Consider the following 19,826-nt stretch of genomic DNA (forward strand, 5'->3'; position numbering starts at 1 on the left):
GCAGCCGGATCCTCTCTGGCCTCCCTGCATGGGGTTAGCGTTAAGCCACCGGGCTAGGACTCTGGAGTTGGCTTTGCCCCATGTAACAAGCCTGTGACTTAGATCGCAGCTCCTCAAAGGTACTTAGCCTCCTAACTCCCATTGAGTTCAATGGAGGTAAGGCCCCTAATGACCATTGAGTCTTTGTACCTCAGTTTCCCCATCTGTAAAAGGGGAGTAATGACCCTTCCTTTCTCCCAGCCATTGTCTGTCCTTCCCCAGCTCCGGCCTTGACACTTGCAAACCTACAGCCCTAGAGAGACAAATGCCCATGAATACTAACATTCATCCACAGCACTTTGGCTCAGATTTGCAGACGCGATTAGTGATTTTTGGTGCCTCCAGGGCTTTCTGCTGGCTTCAGATCAGGCTGGATGGGCAGAAGGCAGGCTCGGTGGGCAAGGCACTGAACTGGGCCTGGATTCAGGAGAGGATCAGGTGTTCATTGGCACTGTGAGAACATCCAGGATGGCGTGAGCAAGGATCAAAATTCAGGAGGGAGGGGCCCCTCAGGCCGGGGCCTACCTCCAAGTGACAGGACGGGGCACTTCCAGTGTCCTCAGCAGAACCAGGACAGGGAGTGGATGATGCCCTGGTCTGATGCCCTCTGGCAATGCCCAGGTTCCTCTGCACAGGGCCGGTTGCAGCTGGGTTAGAGACTCAGGGGTGGCATCTGTCCATAGATTCAGATTCAGATACCTTTGCCAAGAAAAAGTCTGAAAACTTAATTTTAACTGGAAGCTGAGATTTGTCTCCTTGGGGACCTAGTAACAGGAGGCTCGCATGACCCTCCTCTAGCGCCTCAGGGCTTTGGATCAGCCTATATGGATAGCAGTGTGGATTAGTGGTTAGAGCACCAGACAGCCATTTGGCAGATCTGGGCTCTATTCCCAGCTCTGGCCTACTGGGCGAGACCTTGGCAAATCACCTCGTTGCTCTGTGCCTTGGTTTCCCCCCACTGTAAACTGGGGATAATGATCCCAAACTCTTTTGTAAAGTACTTTGAAGTCTACTGATGAGAAGCATTCCTTAAGTGCTAGGTTTCAGGGATCGTGTTTTACTCCGAGCCAGAGAGAACGTCCAAAGCTCGAGTCTGAGGCTGAGTTCAGAGAAGTGCTCGAAACTCCTGAATTACCAAAACTGGCCTCCTATCCCATCAGGAAATCTCAGGAGGGCCCCTGGGTGGCCCGGCAGAGCTGGAGGAATGGGAATCTGGAAGATTTCAACAAAACCTCTTCTGAGTGACGTTCTAGGGCCGTTCTTATTTTACCCTAATTCTGAGACCACCTAAATCTCGGCCACATTAGATATGTCTAGACTGCACACTAACCCTGTGCTCTGGCTCAGGTTTGACCCCCCCAGCCCTCTTTATGTCAACACACACATTGCTCTGACTGGGGTCAGGAAGTGCTCAGGACCCAGGTCCGAAGACCCTGCTAGGGAGGTGGGTCGGAGCCTAAGTCCCGCTGTGACTCAGGTCCAAAGCCTGTCAGTTTGAAGTGTGGACACAGCTCAAGCCGCAGACTCAAGCCAGAAGGTCTACACAGTGCAATGTGGATGCATGAGCATGGCTATAAGACCCGGGGCCAGCAATTGTAAGCCCAGGTTTACAATGCAGTGTGGATGCTCAAACATGGACTCAGACAGGCTCCCACAGACCCACGTTTACAATGCAGTGTAGACGCATCCATTGAGGCTGCTGGATTTACAGAGCAGGGATTATTCAAAGTAGAGAAACGAGCATTGTCCCCCGGGTGCTTCCATTGAGGAAGGAAAGCCTATGGGTTAGGATGCTACCCTAGGACTTGAGAGATCTGGGTTCAATTTGCTTCTCTGCAACAGACGTTCCGGGTGACCCTGGGCAAGTCACTTGGCCTCTCTGTGCCTCAGTTTCCCATCTGTACAAGGGGGATAATCGCCCTGCCCTGCCCCACAGGGCTGCTAGGAGGATAAACACACTGCAGATTGGGAGGTGTTCAGATACTGCGGCAAAGGAGGCCATCCAAGTACCTACGATAGACTGGCCAGATGGGAAACGGGACCTCCCCCAGGCTGGTCCCCCACGCTAGCTACTCACAGAGCCACTGGGGAGGAGGATCTGATCCCGAGTCAGAGTCAATTCCCGGCACTTGGTAAAGACTCTAGTGCACCTCATTCAACCCAAGGCAGGCTGGGCCTTAGGGGGTAGGAAGGGCTGGGGCAGCAAGAAGCTCCCCCCCAAGAGTGGCCCCTGGGCGGATGTAGCCAGCCAAGCAGGGGATGTGTTTGTGGGAGCCCCATGCAAGGGCCGGGCAGTCACCTCCGCAGAAAGAGGAGCAGGAAGCCCCTCGTGGCCTGCCTCAGTTGCCTGCCTCTCCCTGGGGTCGGGAACTCGGCCGCCCCCAGGTGCTGGGGTCTGTGACACCGCCTCGATGGCCGGATGGTTCGTAGCCAGGGATTAGGGGCAGGGAGCAGCTGCCGGAGGCTCTCGCCAGGGTCTTTTCAAAGGCTGCGCGGTTCTCAGTGGCACTCGCAGGGCCGTGAGCCGGGAGGGCAGGGACAGGGCTGGCGGAACAGCAGCCAGAGCGACGGGGTGAATGGGGCGGGCACAGCAAGCACTGGGGCCCGAGACTGGGGTGGGCACGAGCCAGAAAACTTGCCCTGGGCAAGTGGAGATGATTGGAGTGGCCAAGGGGAGGTGGTACCCCTAGGTCCATGGCACTAGGCCACCTCCTTGCCTGAGGGGGTCATTCCCATGGCGCGGGACTTGCCAGGCCCCCCTTAGACTCCCAGCAGGAGGGCTGGAAATTCAGTGCCGCCTGGGGAGCAATCTGTCCCCCTCCGGCACAGACTGGATGGGACCCTGTGGGGGATCTGCCCTCTCTTTCTCCCCCAAAATGGCTCCTCCCACCCTCAGAGCTGGCAGCACAGCAATCCCCCCAGCCACTGCCTGCCGGCTCAGTGCCAAGCAGCTCTCACCTGGCAGCCCGTCTCTCGTCTCATTAGAGCGAGAGGGATTAAGGAAGGAGACAAAGTGACCCCAAGGCAGAGGACCGGGAGGGGGCTGAGCTGCTCCTGGGAGTGCAGCAGGGACGCCCGGGGGGGGGGGCAAGTGGGGCAATTTGCTCCAGGCCCCGGGCCCCACAGGGGCCCCCACGAGAGTTTTTGGTGGCAATTTGGCGGCAGGGGGTCCTTCCGCTCCATGTCTTCAGTGAAGTGCCCCGAAGACCCGGAGTGGAAGGACCCCCGCCGCCAAAGACCCCAGGTCCCCTGAATCCTCTGGGCTGCCCTGGAGTGCAGCCCCCCGGATGGGGCGGAGGGGAGAACACCACCCTTGGATTTCTGCCTGGGGGCCGGCATGGATGGGAGGGGTGTGCCCCTAAAGCAAGCTGGCACCTCCTGCCCCTTCCCCACCCTGCGTCTCCTCCCACCCCTGGCCTTCAGCACAAAGGCCCAGCAGAGTAGGGCTCACCTCCTAGCATCTGGAGACGGGACAGGTCCCATCTATACCAGCTCCCCAGGGCTAGTGCAGCATGGGTCCCTCTTCTCCAGGGCTCTGGGCAGTCTGGGTAGACATGTCCCTGCATTTCCCCAGTTGAGGAGACTATTCCACAGCCTCAGGGCTCTCGCTGGCAGGCGGCTTTCTGTGACTCTGTCCCATCCCTCAACCCTGCCTGGCAGGCGCCACCTCCGGGGCAAGATTGGTCTCCAGGGACCATCCCACCCTTGGCCTGTCGACTGAGGCCGGCCCGTTAGTGCTGGTCCTGGTTTGCAGGTCACCAGGGGTTAGGTGACGTGGGCACCAGCCCATTAGGAAATGGACAGAGCCCCCTCCGCCCCCCAACACACACACACACCACCAAACAGTGCCCAGGGCAGTAACAGCTGCTGGGTGCTACTCGCTGGGGCTAGATTTGCATGGGGCCGCCACCCGATTGAATCCAGTGGAGCAAAAGGGTGTACAACAGGCAGTCATGGATTGTGTTATACAGGAGGTCAGACCAGATCTACTGGTCCCTTCTGGCCTTGGACTTGAGGAATCTACCTGTGACCTCGATAAGTCAGAGAACTTCAGGTGTCCTGTACCCCCAATTCTTACTGAAGGTAGCAATCCGTGCAGTGCTGGCCCCTTTGCTGAGTGTCTCAAGGGAAGGTTGGTTTTATGGCTAAAGCAAAAGACCTGTGGGTCCTATTCCTGGCCCTGCCACCAACGCCCTGTACAACCGTAGACAAGTCACTTATGCCCGGAGTCACCATGATATTTAGGTGCCTAACTCCCACTGATTTTAGGTGCCTTAGGTGATTAAGGTGCCTTAATCACTACCTGCCTCGGTTTCCCCTTATGCAAAATGAGGATTTCAGCTTGTTTGGGTCTGACTCTTTAACTTTTTCAAAGAACTGCAAGAGGTGCAGAGTATTGTCAAAATTGGACAGCCGGGGTTATCTTAGGTTTCCTACCATTTCTTTTCTAGTGCCTGAGAGAGAGAGAGAGAGTTCAGCTCTTTCAGGGTTAAATAAGATGAAACAATGGGTTAGGGAACATGGAAGCTGGATAGACTGGGGTGGAGGAGTTACCTGTGCAGATTGCAGTTTCAAAAAGAGAGGTTGCTAATTATCTCAGGGCCCTTGTTTGCAAATAATGATGTCACGTCGAAATGGTTTTCACACGTAGGTGAACGTGACTTCATCTTTGATTCCAACATATTTGTCGAGGTATTTAACAATTGAGCAACGCAGCACTATAAATAACGTGGCAGGAAGCGCGCCAGACTGCATTCTCCACTAACAGCTCACACAGGAATTGCCAGAGCCCTGCACAGCTCCAAGCGCTCTGGGGAGGGACGGTTCCTCCGGCCAGGCAGCGGGGGAACTGGCCGAGGTGTCAGGGGGTTGGAGAAGAAAGATGAATTCAATATTGGGCAGGCTGGGGATTGGGGCTGGCCCGAAGTCAGATTGCTGGTTAGTAGCAGAGGTGGGAATAGAACCCAGGTTGCAGGGAAGCAAATCTGGTGTCTTAGCCACTGGACAGTGCTACCCGTTAGTTGCACAGTGTATTATGTATTTTTCCTTGTAGCTCCTAGAGGGCCCAATGGAGATCACAGTCCCGTTGGTGCTAGGTGCTGTCCATACATACAATAGGCGATAGTCCCTGCCCCAAAGAATTTACAATCTAATGATCCCATTGTACAGTTTAGGCACAGAGACATTAAGGGTACATTTACACTTTCTTAGAGTCCAAGGCCAGAAGGAGCCACTGTGATCATCTAGTCTGACCTGTATAGCACAGCCCAGAGACCTGCCCCACAATCCTTCTAGAGCAGATCTTTTAGAAAAAGAGCTGGTCTTGAATTAAAGGTAGCTAGTGATGCAAGTCACGGGCAGTGATGGCACCTCTCTGCTCGGCACTGGGCCGGCCTCAGCTGGAGGACTGTGTCCAGTTTTGGTCACCGATGTAAAGAAAGGATGGAGAGGAACTGGAAAGGCTCCAGAGGTGAGCGACAAAGATGATCAGAGGGTTGGAATGAAAGCCATGCGAGCAAAGGCTGAAGGAACTAGGTATGTGTAGTTTGGGAAAGAGGAGATTAAGGAGGGGCATGACAGCTGGAAAGCTGCCCTAAAAAAGATGGAGAAAAGCTGTTCTCTCTTGCCACAGAGGGCAGGGCGAGAGGCAGGGGGTCAAGCTCCAGCCGAGCAGATTTAAATTAAATCTCAAGAAAAACTTCCTCACTTTAAGAACAGCAGGACACGGAGCAGACGCTTGGGGAGGTCGTGGAAGCTCCTTCCATGGAGGTTTTCAAAAGGAGGCTGGAGCCATCTGCCTTGGATGGTTTAGACACAACAAATCCTGCGTCTTGGCAGGGGTTAGACTCACGGTCCCTGCTAACCCTATGATAAATTGTTCCAATGATTAATGACCCTCCCTGTTACAAACCTATCCCTTATTTCCCGTCTGAATTTGTCTAGCTTCAATTTATTGGATCGTGTTAGACCTGTGCTAGATTGAAGAGCCGATTATCAAATATTTGTTCCCCACGTAGGTACTTAGAGACTGATCAAGTCACCCCTTAAACTTCCCTTTGTTAAGCTAAATAGATCAAGCTCCTTGAGTCTATCGCTATATGGCAGGTTTTCTAATCCTTTAATCGTTCTCACAGCTCTTCTCTGGACCCTCTGCAATTTGTCAACATCCTTCTTGAAAAAGCCAAGGCAGGTTTAGGATTGGAACCCAGAACCCCCCACACCCAAAGCAAAAATCACACCCTTAGATCCTCCCCCAAAGCCAGCCGCTGTGTAAGCTAGAAATCAAACCCAGGTCAGCTGGTTGGAAGGCAGCGAGGCTCACCACTAAGCCATCACCTTTTTGAGCCAGAGGGGTAAGTTCAAACTTGAGGAGACATACCCACGCTAGTTCTGATCAAGCTAATGTGCTAAAACTAGCCCGAAGCCCCAAGCGGCTAGCCACCCCGAGTGCTCCGGACCGATCAGAAGTGCCAGGTGCACACTCAGGTGGTGAGTCCCCCAGCCACTCGCACCCCCATGGCTCCACGTCTGGTTTCAGCATGCTAGCTCGAGGAATGCCAGTGCAGGAAGTACACCTTCAGCATAGGCCTACCCCACGTGACCTGCCCAGCATCCCATGGGGAGCCAAGAGCCGAGCTGGGAAACGGGCCCAGCTTTCGTGAGTGCAGTGTCTTAGCTCTGAGACCATCCTTCCTCGTCACAGGAGACAGGCTTGTTTCTCCTCTTGAGTGTCCCTCCAACTCAACAGGACAAAGACTGAATTCCTCCTCCCAAAAGCCTCCTGTCCCTCACGTTTCTCTGTCCACAGCTCCAGCCTCCTCCCCTTCAAATCCTCTCGCCTCCCCACAGATTCAGTCACTAAACCCGGCCCCTCACTCTCTGGCGCCTCCTCTAGGCCTTGACCACCTTGTGCCTCAGCTCCGGCCACTTCTTCCTTTCCAGCCTGACCTACCCTTAGCTCCCTCCTCTCCACCCAGCGCACCAGCCAGCGCATTTCAGCAAACATCTCTACTTCATCTGATGCTGCAGCCACGTCCAGTCCTGCTCAGACCACCTTTGGTGGCTTCCTACCATCTCTGGAATCACAAAGAGGTACCCGGGCACATCTCTGGCAGTGCACAAGTGAGGAATGGCTCATGGTGGCGGGAGTCCTATCATGCAAAATGTTATAGAAGCAGCATCTGTTGGACACTTGTGGTCCTGGACTGAAATGCCAACGGGAAAGGGAAGCAAGGCCTGCAAATGTCCATAGAGATCCACCCTCTGGCTCTGAATTTTCCCCTGGTTAGCGGGTGCCCAGTGCTAGGATGTTGGTTTATCCCATTAGAGAGAGAGGCAAACCAAACCACAGAGCAGTACTTCCCCGGCACTCGGGGTGTAGAACTGGCCAATTCTGTGGCACTGGAGTCCTTGGGAGTCTTTGCATCAGCTTCAACAAACCAGGCCCCGTTTGTAGGATGCTAGCACCCAGAAGTCCAGGTCAGGCCCCATTGTGCTGGGTGCTGCACAGACACCTCAATCGAATCATCTTGAGGGCCACTCCGGGAGGGACGGGGGTTGGGGGCAAAAGAGGCAGTTTGACCCTGGCCCCCCTTTTCCAAGTGGCATTGTGACTTGGTCACAGCACCACTCAGGTTTGGCCCAGCTGCCCCTCTGTCATGACGGGGGGTGGCCAGGCCAGATTGGAGTGAGCCGTGCTGGGACCCCATGCGCCAGAGCACAGCCCACAGAGCGGGGAGCCAGGCCCAGCCCCGCAAGACAGGAGCCATCCCTGGAGAATGAGCATGGGCCGGGCTCGATCTCCAAATCATCCCCCTCCCCACGGTGGACATTTTTTTGGAAGGGTGCGGGACGAAGTCTATAAATCAAGACTGGGGGTCTCTTTCTAAAAGCTACACTCTGGCTTAGCCAGAAGTCCTGGGCCAGGTGCAGGCAGCTCATTCTGCAGGTCAGACTAGATGGGCGTACTGGTCCCTGCTGGCCTGCAGATGTAGGCATAAAAGGCAGCCCCTCCTGCTCTGAGAGCTTCCAGTCTCCCTCGAGACACAAGTCAACCGGTGGGTGCAGAAGTACAAAGAGAAGAGGAGGGAACAGGGCAACAAGCAGTGCCAGGACAGGGTACCCAGGGCTGGAGAGATTAGCTCTGTGGATACGTTCCAGGCTGTTTTATTTCAGGCCACAAAGAAGTGAAGAATAAATCTTGATGGACCCATAAGGGACCACTCGTGTAGCCGAGTTTGCTGGGGAAGTTAGGATAGAAGCGAGGCTGTGATTGCCATCTGCTGTAGCAATGGTTTGTTGGAGGTTTGGTGGTGGGGGCAGTTAGATAGATATTTAGGTCAGAAGGGACCATTATGATCATCTAGTCTGGCCTCCTGCACAACGCAGGCCACAGAATTTCACCCACCCACCCCTACAAAAAAAGCCTCACACCTATATCTGTGTTACTGAAGTCCTCAAATCGTAGTTTAAAGACTTCAAGGAGCAGAGAATCCTCCAGCAAGTGACCTGTGCCCCATGCTACAGAGAAAGGTGAAAAACCTCCAGGGCCTCTTCCAATCTGCCCTGGAGGAAAATTCCTTCCCGACCCCAAATATGGTGATCAGCTAAACCCTGAGCATATGGGCAAGATTCATCAGCCAGATACTACAGAAAATTCTTTCCTGGGTAACTCGGATCTCACGCCATGTAATAGCCCATCACAGGCCATTGGGCCTATTTACCATGAATATTTAATTACCAAAACCATGTTATCCCATCACACCATCTCCTCCATAAACTTATCGAGTTTAATCTTAAAGCCAGATAGCTCTTTTGCCCCCACTGCTTCCCTTGGAAGGCTATTCCAAAACTTCACTCCTCTGATGGTTAAAAACCTTCATCTAATTTCTAGTCTCAATTTCCTAGTGGCCAGTTTATATCCATTTGTTCTTGTGTCCACATTGGTACTGAGCTTAAATAATTCCCTCCTCTCCAGTTGGGTCGTATCCCAGCTGGGATCCTTGCTGTTCAATTTTCTCGGGGCTTTTTTTCACACAACACACAGTTTTTCACACAACGCACAGTCAACCTGTGGAACTCCTTGCCTGAGGATGTTGTGAAGGCCTAGACTATAACAGGGTTCAAAAAATAACTAGATAAGTTCATGTAGGACAGGTCCATCAATGGCTATTAGCCAGGATGGGCAGGGATGGAGTCCCTAGCCTCTGTTTGCCAGAAGCTGGGAATGGGCGACAGGGGATGGATCACTTGATGATTCCCTGTTCTGTTCATTCCCTCTGGGGCACATGGCATTGGCCATAGTCGAAAGACCGGATACTGGGCTAGATGGACCTTTGGCCTGACCCAGTCTGGCCGTTCTTATGTTAAATGTCACTGAGGTGTTCCCCTAACAACTGGGGCGTCCGTTGAATGGGTGTTGATCGCTGTGTGAACTCCGATGCTGTTGTATAGATGGCAGGTTACCAATGTTATGCTCACGGGAAAGCGTGGGGGACGGGGATGGAAGTGCTGTCAACATCTGCAGGCCCTGAAGAATTTATTTGGCCTCCTATTACAGTCCTGAGGCCTAAGTCTGATTTAAGATACTGTTTTGTCCTGGGCCCTGCCTCGTTGCCGCTGCATATGCCCGCCGCCTCGCTTGGTCGGCCACCAAGGAGCAGCCAACCTTGGGCAAAGATCCCGCGGGTGAAGTGTCAAGCGACTCGGGTCCCTTGTGGGGAAGTTAGTGAAGGGATTGGAAGAAAACCCAGGAAACTTTGATCCTAACTGAGCTGAGACTAGAGCCGACTGGGAAATTCCCCATGGAAAGGGTTGGCTGAGGGACCAGTGCTTTTCGACAGAGTGGCCATTTTGGCCAATAAAACTCCAAAAGTTTTTCTTGAATAATTGTGAGGTTGTGTCGAAAAGCCAAGCTCAAGAATTGTCAAGCTGGGGGGCTTTGGCCCAAATTTGGACAAAAGCAAAAAGACTCACAGGGAAAATCATCCTCCCCCAGCCAATTCTGTGCAGCATCTTTGCCTGCAGGGTCGGGCTGGGCTGAGGGCAGGCTACCAGGCTGCATTTTCAGCAGCTCCCTGCCCCTGTGGGGTGCAGGAGATTCCCCTTGCAAAGCGGGCTGCGACCATCGCGGAGTAGGATGCCAGGAAGGCGTGGGGGGCTGCAGAGACCCGACAGGCCGACATGCAAAGCTTGGCTGGTCTTTAACCAGCCGTCTCTGTCGGTGACTTACGTGTTCCCTGCTTCTCTGCAGTGAAGCAAACTGACAGAGCTCCCTGCAGACTGGGGACTCATGAGGACAAGCTGCCTGTGGGAGGGGGAGGCGAGCACTGGCATTCGCGTCCCCTCCCTCCCCACAGCTTCCCCGCCTCAGCTCGCAGGGTGATGCATCAGGACGTGGCAGCTGGGAAGGGGGATGGGGAGAGGGGGAGTGCTGTGTACTTCCCAGCAGCTGCCTTTGCAGCATCTCCCTGAGCCACAGGTGTCTTTTGGGGACCCCCGGGCTGCACCGTGGGGATCCTGAGCTGAATCAGGCCTCCTGAGAGCGGTGCCGGAGGGACCGCCTGCAGAGCTCTCCCAGAGCACGCTGGGCCACGTGGCGGAGAGCTGAGATTTCTAGGGATGGGGGGCATCCTTGTGTCTTATTCAACCCACCTGGGTGGCCTTAGAAGCCACTGCCATGAGATGGGGGCATGCAGTGAGGAGGGGCCCCACCCAGCAGCAGCGGGCCAAAGGTCTGCCCGCAGAGTGCTGAGGACGGCAGATGCAACATCTGTTCTCCACCCGCGCACAAGGCTCCTGCCACCTTCCCGTAGAAGGATGGGGCAGGGTTGTGGCCACCCACCCTCTGGCTGGATGCACCCCAAGGCGGCCCTCACACTCCACCAAGAGGTGCAAGGAACAGGATTCAATCAAAGGCGATTGAGAGGTGACGTGATCAGTGTAGCAGGGCCTGCATGGGAAGACACTGCTGGTTATAAAAAGGCTCTTTAGCCTAGCAGAGACAGGCAGAACAAAGGACCAAAGCTGGACATTAAAGCAAGACATTCGAATCAGAAAGAAGCCGCAAATCGTTCCCAGTGCAGGCGATTAGCCATGGGAGCAAGGTACCAAGGGAAGTGGTGGATTCTCATCTCTTGACGTCTGCAGATCCAGACGGGATAGCTTTCTGCATGGGCGGCGGATACAATAGGCCAGGGCAAGCTAAGCCTCCCCTAACCCAGGCCGTGGCCCCGCCCTCACTCCCCCGAGGCTTGTGCCAGCTTGTGCCAGCAGCCTGGAGCTCGGGGCAGCTGGGGCAGGAGGGTGGGTGCTCGGGGCGGTTCAGCCAGGGCTCCTCTGGCCACGGGATGGGGCGGGAGGGCTCGGTGCTCCAGCGGGTGAGGAGAGGCAGAAGGGGCAGGGTATGGGCAGGGCCGCGGGGGAGAAGGGGCGGGGCTCCCCGAAGTTGGGGGGGTTCACGTGCCGCCCAGTCTTTTCCAGAAGCCGCTTTAGCCAAGCGCAATCTGTTGGGCTCAACGCAGGCGTGCAATTTGGTGAAATTTAATGGCCTGTGCTATGCAGGTGATCAGACTGGATGAGTGGCTGGTCCTTCCCTGCCTAAGAATCCAGGACCCAATAGACAATGGTGGGATCTGGATTTAGAGCAGACCTTGAAACTTTCTAGCTCCTTTTGGCTCTAGGGAAACTGTGTGGGGAGCCATGCAGGGCTGGGGCAGAAGCCAGATGCCAGGCTGTTGATTTCAGTCGAGGGCCAACCACTCTGAGGTTGGCTTGGGTTCCACACTGCTGCCGTGGTTGTCCTAAAGCCCTGGCACGAAGGGCTTTCAGGCAGGAGTCTTCAAGGTTCACAAAGCTCAGGAGAAGCAGCTTGTCCATTCGTGTGCCCTCGCGAGCAACGCTCGCCCATCGCGCTAGAGCCAGGCCCAAGTCTAGAACCTCCCACCCGAACGCCGGAGCTTGGGGTATAAAATCAAGCCCAGCTACAAGCAAGCCCTTGCTTTGGTTCCGCACACCCGCATCCCTGTCTGCCCAGATCCGGGGGAAAATACGTCGCCGGACGCCACATTTTGCAACGATACAGCTTTGTAGACGTTGCCCAGAACCGGAGAGTCAGCTGCACCCCCCCACACACCGTCCCGGATCATTTATAGTCCTGATCCAGAGCCGGGTTGAGCTGCCCAAGCACCTCATTCAGGGCAACAGGACCTGTGGGTGCTCAGCACCTCTCCAGATCAGGCCCCGAGAGCAACTGAGAGTCCAGCCGTGACAAATCTCCTGCTGATTTCAACGACAGTAGGATCAGAGCCCAGGAGCTGCAGAAGCAGGAAGGGGTTATTTTAGCCCCAGCCTAGAGGTGCCGTAATGGGTACACAATTCCCTCCCCGCACGTGGTGAGTCGTCGTTCCCGCCACCGCAGGACCTAGCCAGATGGACAGGGTTAGTGCCCTGACCCAGCACTGCCCGTCATGAGTTTGGTGTGCTTCCACCCTTCCCCTCCTGGGCTGCTGCCATAGGGGTAGCTGTTGGGATTCGAGGCGAGGCATTGCTGGTGGGTGTTACGAAAGGTTTCCGCACAGAGGTATTTAAGGAAGCAAAAGGGAACGGCCTTTTGATCTGGTTAGCAAAGCTCCATCTGCAGTTCCCGGAGCTTTGCAATAAATAAATACAACGTTTTGAAGAGAGAAATCAGGGTCTCGCTGCAAGGCTCATTTAGGCACCAAGAGCTGGATCCTCCGCTGGCAGATCTCTGCATAGCTCCGCTGAAGCCACGGGGGTGACACCCCGGAGACGTCAGCTGAGGTTCCAGGCCTCAGACCAGATCAGACTATCTGGTATCTCACCCCTTGCCACACTGCCTCAGATCATTGGCCCAGCCCGTCCAGTCTTCTGGCATACCGGAGCAGATGATTGGCCTACCTGAGCTGTCACACCAGATCCGATCATGGTCCCATCTAGTCTGGTATGTGGTCTTTGGTAGGGACAGGGCTGCGTGGGAGATACCAGTAATGAGGGCAACCCTGTCAGATGCGGGAGAAGTTTTCCTGATCCGAACTGGTTGCGATCTTATGCCCTGAGGCAGGTGAGCCATAACCCACCACAGTTGGGCTGTTCTGTTAATGACACTTTCAAGGCACCTACAGCCTGATTTTCAAACCACTTGGAGTCAGTTTCAATGGGAGTTTGGGAGCTCAGCACCGCCGATAACTCGCCCCGTAGAACCTTCCATCTCAGCACCACTCAGGAGCTACATATGCACAGCACCACGGAAATGCAGCCAACTCTGGGGTGGGAGACAGCCGCCAGCTCACTGTAAACAAATCCACTCACCGCTAGCCACCCCCTCGTGGCCAGGCATGGCATGGCAGCTCTGTCCTTTCCGTAGGGCCGCCCGGTGGATGGGTGCTCTGGGGCTGTGACTTCTGGTGACTCAGCCCCCCTGGTCGGGTCACCATCTCACGTCCACTGCTTCTGGCCCATCCTCTACTCTGGGTCCCTATACTGAACAGCTAACTCCACTCCTCCATCCTTTGCGGATGACACTAAGCTGGGGAGAGAGATAGATACGTTGGAGGGTAGGGATAAGGTCCAGAGTGACCGAGACAAATTGGAGGATGGGACCAAAAGAAATCTGATGAGGTTCGACAAGGACAAGTGCAGAGTCCTGCACTTAGGACAGAAGAATCCCATGCACTACTATAGACTAGGGACCAAATGGCTCGGCAGCAGTTCTGCAGAAAAGGACCTAGGGGTGACAGTGGACGAGAAGCTGGATATGAGTCAGCAGTGTGCCCTTGTTGCCAAGAAGGCCAATGGCATAATGGGCTGTATTAGTAGGAGCATTGCCAGCAGATTGAGGGAAGTGATTATTCCCCTCTATTCGGCACTGGTGAGGCCACTTCTGGAGTATTGCATCCAGTTTTGGGGCCCCCACTACAGAAAGGATGTGGACAAATTTGAAAGAGTCCAGCAGAGGGCAATGAAAATGATTAGGGGATTGGGGCACATGACTTACAAGGACAGGCTGAGGGAACTGGGCTTATTTCATCTGCAGAAGAGAAGAGTGAGGGGGGATTTGATAGCAGCCTTCAACTACCTGAAGGGGGTTCCAAAGAGGATGGAGCTCGGCTGTTCTCAGTGGTGGCAGATGACAGAACGAGGAGTAATGGTCTCAAGTTGCAGTGGGGGAGGTTTAGGTTGGATATTAGGAAACACTATTTCACTAGGAGGGTGGTGAAGCACTGGAATGCATTACCTAGGTAGGTGGTGGAATCTCCACCCTTAGAGGTTTTTAAGGCCCAGCTTGACAAAGTCCTGGCTGGGATGATTTAGTCGGGGATCGGTCCTGCTTTGAGCAGGGGGTGGGACTAGATGACCTCCTGAGGTCCCTTCCAACCCTGATATTCTATGACTCTATGATTCCTCCACCTGTTCTGCAGTTCACCCAGGTCCCTTTCTACTGAGACTCTCAGCTTCCTCTTCCTTCTCCTCCTTTCTTGGTCAGGGTCTCCCCCAGGGCACTGTGCCTGGAGACCTTGTCCTCGCTCGGCTTGGAGTCCCCCCCAGCTTCCATTCTTGTGCTGAGCTTCTGCCTGGATAAGAGCCTCCCTCCTGGGCTTTATCACCACTTAGCCTGGCTCTCCCTCGTTAGTGCAGCCACCTGCTTCTCTTAATGACCAAGTGCCTGATTCCCCTCAGGGTGGCGGGCTCAGGTTGGCCTAGCCCCAGGCTGTCCAGCACATGGGGCAAGCCACCTCGTGGCTCCAAGAGTTCAAACCTGCAGCTCAGACCCCTAAGTCGCCCCCTCCAACCTGCCCTTGCTAGCTGTGACGTAATGAGAAAGCTGAAAGACCGACAAGGTATGATATGGGCGCAGGAAACCCCCTGTTAAATTGCAGCTCCCTCTCTGCGTGCATGGTGTCCACACAGCATTATAAACGGGGAGGAGGCGTATCATGGGCTTCTGCAGAGACCAATGGCCAGGATACTCAGTCAGGAAGGAGCAGACTGTTACCAGGTTTCTTTGATCCCTGCCAAATCTCTGAGTCAAGCACCTTTCCCACAAAGGCTCTGCCGAGCCCGCAGGCTCCACTGGATACAGATAATCGGGTGGAAGTCATAAGGAATAAGGCCTTTTACCAGAATTTGGCACGTGGTTTGTATCGTGGAGAAAACAGATTAATTGAAATCTGGATGGATTCAGGGGCTTTGCGTGAACATTATATCCCCAGGGGCACTGCACAGGTGCCCCCGACTGCTCCACATTCTCACCGAGGCAGTGCCTAGGAACCCCAGCCCAGGGCAGAGCTCCCATGCATTGGAGGCTGGGTGGGCAAGTAACAAAGATGCCCGTCCCCGCTCCAGAGAGCTCACCCTCAGAGGAATTGATGGGCATTTCAAGGGAGCCAGGATGCAGGCAGGAGAAGGGGAGATGGAGAGAGAACATGCTGGGCTGATGGAGTTTTTCCCCACCCTTGTCTTACCCCTTGGCTAAATTCGAGGACTCATAGGCTTTAAGGTCAGAGGGGACCATCGGGATCATCAGAAGGGACCATTGGTTGTCTCTTTGCCTTCATCAGTTTAACCTTCTCTCTGGCTTTTCTGCCTGGCCACCCACCCTGTTGGTGCCTTTCTCACCACTGCTACAACCCTAGACTCTCTTCGTCTCCAGCTCTTCGGCCTCACCTTGAAGACTGTCACCCCACCCCAACCCCCGCTCTACGTCACCCATCTCATTTCCTCCCGCTCCTACCCTTGCTCGGTTTGCACCTCTCCATCCCTTCCTCTCACACACACTTTCACGCCTTCGCTCATGCCTGGGGGAAGTCTACCTTTTCCCTTTGCACTTGCCTTCAAACTCCACCTCCTCCACTAGCCCTCCTCCCACCTCCTCAGAAACAGGCAACTCAATGGCCCGCTCAGTTCTTGGCTTTGTTCTGCCATAACTTATGTGCGTTGTAAGAATCTCGGGGTGACAGTGGATCATAAACTGAACATGCGCCAACCATGTGATGCAGGTGTGTAAAAGGCTCCATCTTGGGTGTATTAACAGGTGTGTCGTATGTTAGATGAGTGTGGTAAGTGTCCTGCCCTACTCAGCACTGGGGAGGCCTCAGCTGGAGCACTGTGTCCAGTTCTGGGTGCCACACTTTAGGAAAGATGTGGGCAAATTGGAGAGAGTCCAGAGGAGAGCACAAAACTGATCCAAGGTTTAGCAAACCTGACTTATGAGGAAAGGTTAAAAACACTGGACCTGGTTAGTCTTGAGACAAGAGGATTGAGGGGGGACCTGATAACAGTCTTCACATCTGTTCTGGGCTGTTTTAGAGAGAATGGTGATCAACTGTTCGACATGTCCACTGAAGGTAGGACAAGAAGTACATTAGAACGGCCATATTGGGGCAGACCTATGGCCCCTCTAGCCCAGTATCCTGTCTTCTGAAAGTGGCCAATGCCAGGTGCTACGGGGGAATGAACAGAACAGGGTAATAAGCGAGTGATCCATCCCCAGTCATCTGGATGGGCCCTTCTCCAGCATTTTGAGGGACGTTTAGATCCAGGGGTTCGGTTCAGCATTAGATAAGGGGTGAAATGTCAAGTTCAGACCCAAATTTGGATCCAATCTCCTGCTTGTCTTCACTAGATAATGAGGCCATGACCTTCAAAAGTCACGTTACCTAAGAGGTTAAACATGACTTCGTTGTCAGTGTAGACGGGCACCGTGATGTTTAACACTGTGTCAGCTGCTCGTGGGTAAAGCCTACTAGAACCATAGAGTTAACCTGACCACCACCCACTGACATGATGTTAAATGCCCCGGCACCCATCCACACTGAGTGCCAGTCGTGTGGGTGAAATCCTGGCCCTACTGAAGTCAGTGGGAGTTCTGCCTTTGACTTCAGCCGGGCCAGTGCTTCACCCCAGGTTAGAATCATAGAACCATAGGGCTAGAAGAGACCACAAGGGCCATCTAGTCTAACCCCCTGCCGAGATGCAAGGTTTGTTGTGTCTAAAGTTAGTTAACGTGATTCCTCAAGGCTGTGTTCTAAGACAACCTAGTATTCAAACAAAGGTAGGGGACGGTGAGCTTCGAGGGTTTGGTCCTGGCCCATCTCTCGGATCAGAGCAACTGATTACTAGCAAACCTTTTCCTCCAAGCCAGAGGCAGCTGTACAGTCCCTAAAGGCCCGTGAATCTCTTGGAACCCAGGTCTTCTGATCCTCTGCTGGCTTTTTGATCATGCCAGGGGCTTTATATGTTCTTCCTTTTTCTTTTCCTTTTTTGTTTGTTTGTTTGTTGAGGTCATGCTATCCTCTTAGTCTGTAAAACCATCTGTAATTATTTCTTGTAACTGCAGGATGAAGATAAAGCTGATCAGCTGCAGGTTTTTATTGCTGTTGGACTCAGTCCAGAAGCAATTTCTAATCATCCCTTGAAGAAGCTGCAAGTACCGCAGCAGCAGATGTCTTAGGCACTGTGCATTTGTCTTTTCTCCCACCCTTTGTCTTGTCTGTGTAGACTGTAATCTCTCTGGGACAGGGACTGCCTCTTTCTGTGTATCTGTGCAGTGCCCAGCACAATGGGGTCCTGATCTTGGTTGAGGTCTCAAGGAGCTACCATAATAAAGATAAATAATAGTAATATCCTGCAGAAAGGATTCATAGAGTCACAGAGTTTAAGACCAGAAGGGACCGTTAGATCCTCTAGTCTGAGCTGTATATCAAGACCAGAGAATTTCACCCAGTTATGTCTTCATTGAGCCCAGTAACTTGTGTTTGACTTACAGCATCTTCCAGAAAGGCAGCCATGAAGCCATCAAGATATGGAGAATCCACCACTTCCATTGGTAGTTTGTTCCATAGGGGTATCCATTGGTATGGCCAATCTGGGTACCCCTAAACAATAGCTTAGGAAGGGGAAGATGGGAAGAGAGTAGGGTTTGGCGTGTACTAACCAGGCAATGTGCTTTGTATTTATGGTCCGTAGGGTACGGCCATGCGGCCCCAAGCACAGACGGTGGGAAAGTCTTCTGCATGTTCTACGCCCTGCTGGGGATCCCGCTCACACTCGTCATGTTCCAGAGCCTGGGTGAGAGGATCAACACCTTCGTCAAATACCTTCTGCACCGCATCAAGAAGTGCCTTGGCATGAGACGGACGGAGGTGTCCATGGCCAACATGGTCACTATTGGGTTCTTCTCCTGCATCAGCACCCTGTGCATTGGGGCCGCGGCATTTTCCTACTACGAGCACTGGAGTTTCTTCCACGCCTACTACTATTGCTTCATCACCCTCACCACCATCGGCTTCGGGGACTACGTGGCGCTCCAGAAGGACGAGGCGCTGCAGACCAAACCCCAGTATGTGGCCTTCAGCTTCGTCTACATCCTGACGGGGCTGACCGTCATCGGGGCCTTCCTCAACCTGGTGGTGCTGCGCTTCATGACCATGAACGCCGAGGACGAGAAGCGGGATGCCGAGCACCGAGCGCTGCTCACCCACAACGGGCAGGCCAGCAGCGTGCACACCACGGACACCACCTCGTCCACCACCGCGGTGGGAGGGGGCGGCGGGGGCGGGGGCGGATTCCGCAACGTCTACGCGGAGGTGCTCCACTTCCAGTCCATGTGCTCGTGCCTGTGGTACAAGAGCCGGGAGAAGCTGCAGTACTCCATCCCGATGATCATCCCCAGGGACCTGTCCACCTCGGACACGTGCGTGGAGCAGAGCCACTCCCCGCCTAGCCGCTACCCCGACACCCCCTCCAACAGATGCTTCTGCAACGCCCAGCGCTCGGCCATCAGCTCCGTCTCCACGGGACTCCACAGCCTCTCGGCCTTGCAGGGACTCATGAAGCGCCGCAGCTCTGTGTAACTCCCCCGCCCCTCGCCCCCCCGCCCCCACCATGCACACACAACACTGAGGACCCTTCGTTTTTAATATAGAGAGGAAACTTATGGAGACCAGCAGAACCAGGTGAAGGAAAACCATCAGATTTTATTGAGATTCAACAGACCGATTCCAAAAGGGGCAGCCCGAGAGACGGGGAGTATGTTGGCTGCACAAATGTGCGTGCAGACGAGTGTGTCTGTGCGTGAGTATATGGACGTACAGCTACAGATGTAGACACATGTGGAAGCTGGTAAGCTGTCTCTAATGCTCCTTTCATTGAGAAACTCTTTTGCATCATTTTGCAACAACTCCATGAAATGTGAAACTTGAAGCGAATACACGGATAGCTTTTGAAACAGCCGACGGGGGGGTGCGCATCGGATCGGCTCTGGTACAGGCAGATCCCGTCTACGTTTGCATCTCTCTATTTATACCTCTCTGGACTGACAGGTGGACCTAGTGTCCTCTTAGCACATCTCCCTGCCCACGCCCTGCCCTAGATAAATACCTGGGCTATGCACCCCGCTGCACTTCTAACCTCACCCCACGCTGTCCCGGTGAGCCGGACGCGCCGGTATGTCATACACTTTGGGGGTAGCTTTGCAGCTGCACTGGAGGTTAAGAGAGAGTAGACGTGCGTGTGTGTTCGTGCACACGCCCAACTTTGTACCTTTCATGCAGGTCGGTCAGTTACACACACAAAATATTCCCAGCCAAAGAAGCAAGTAGGGGTCTTGGACAGGGGCTTTCTTCCTGTTTCCATCTCCTCCTCCCCAGGATCTTCGGTGTGTTTCTCTGAAAGATGCACTGCCAGTTTCCCAGCATCTGCCGCATACCGGCTCACAAAGTGGCCATGCAGTCATGTCTGCCTCTTAACATCACGCCATGGCCTCGGCG

At 54.1% G+C, this 19,826-nt stretch overlaps 1 protein-coding gene across 1 annotated transcript in view; it reads left to right on the plus strand.

Annotated features, from left to right (window-relative positions):
• The window catches only part of KCNK3 (potassium two pore domain channel subfamily K member 3), a 74,435-nt gene extending 55,505 nt beyond the window's left edge, over positions 1–18,930 (plus strand). Inside the window, exon 2 of the mRNA XM_074947337.1 lies at positions 18,025–18,930. Coding sequence (XP_074803438.1) covers positions 18,025–18,911 — 887 coding nt within the window. The 3' untranslated portion in view covers positions 18,912–18,930. The remainder of the gene's footprint in view (positions 1–18,024) is intronic.
• The last annotated feature ends 896 nt before the right edge of the window (positions 18,931–19,826 follow it).

The sequence above is a fragment of the Natator depressus genome, chromosome 3, assembly GCF_965152275.1.
Source record: "Natator depressus isolate rNatDep1 chromosome 3, rNatDep2.hap1, whole genome shotgun sequence".
NCBI lineage: Eukaryota > Metazoa > Chordata > Testudines > Cheloniidae > Natator > Natator depressus.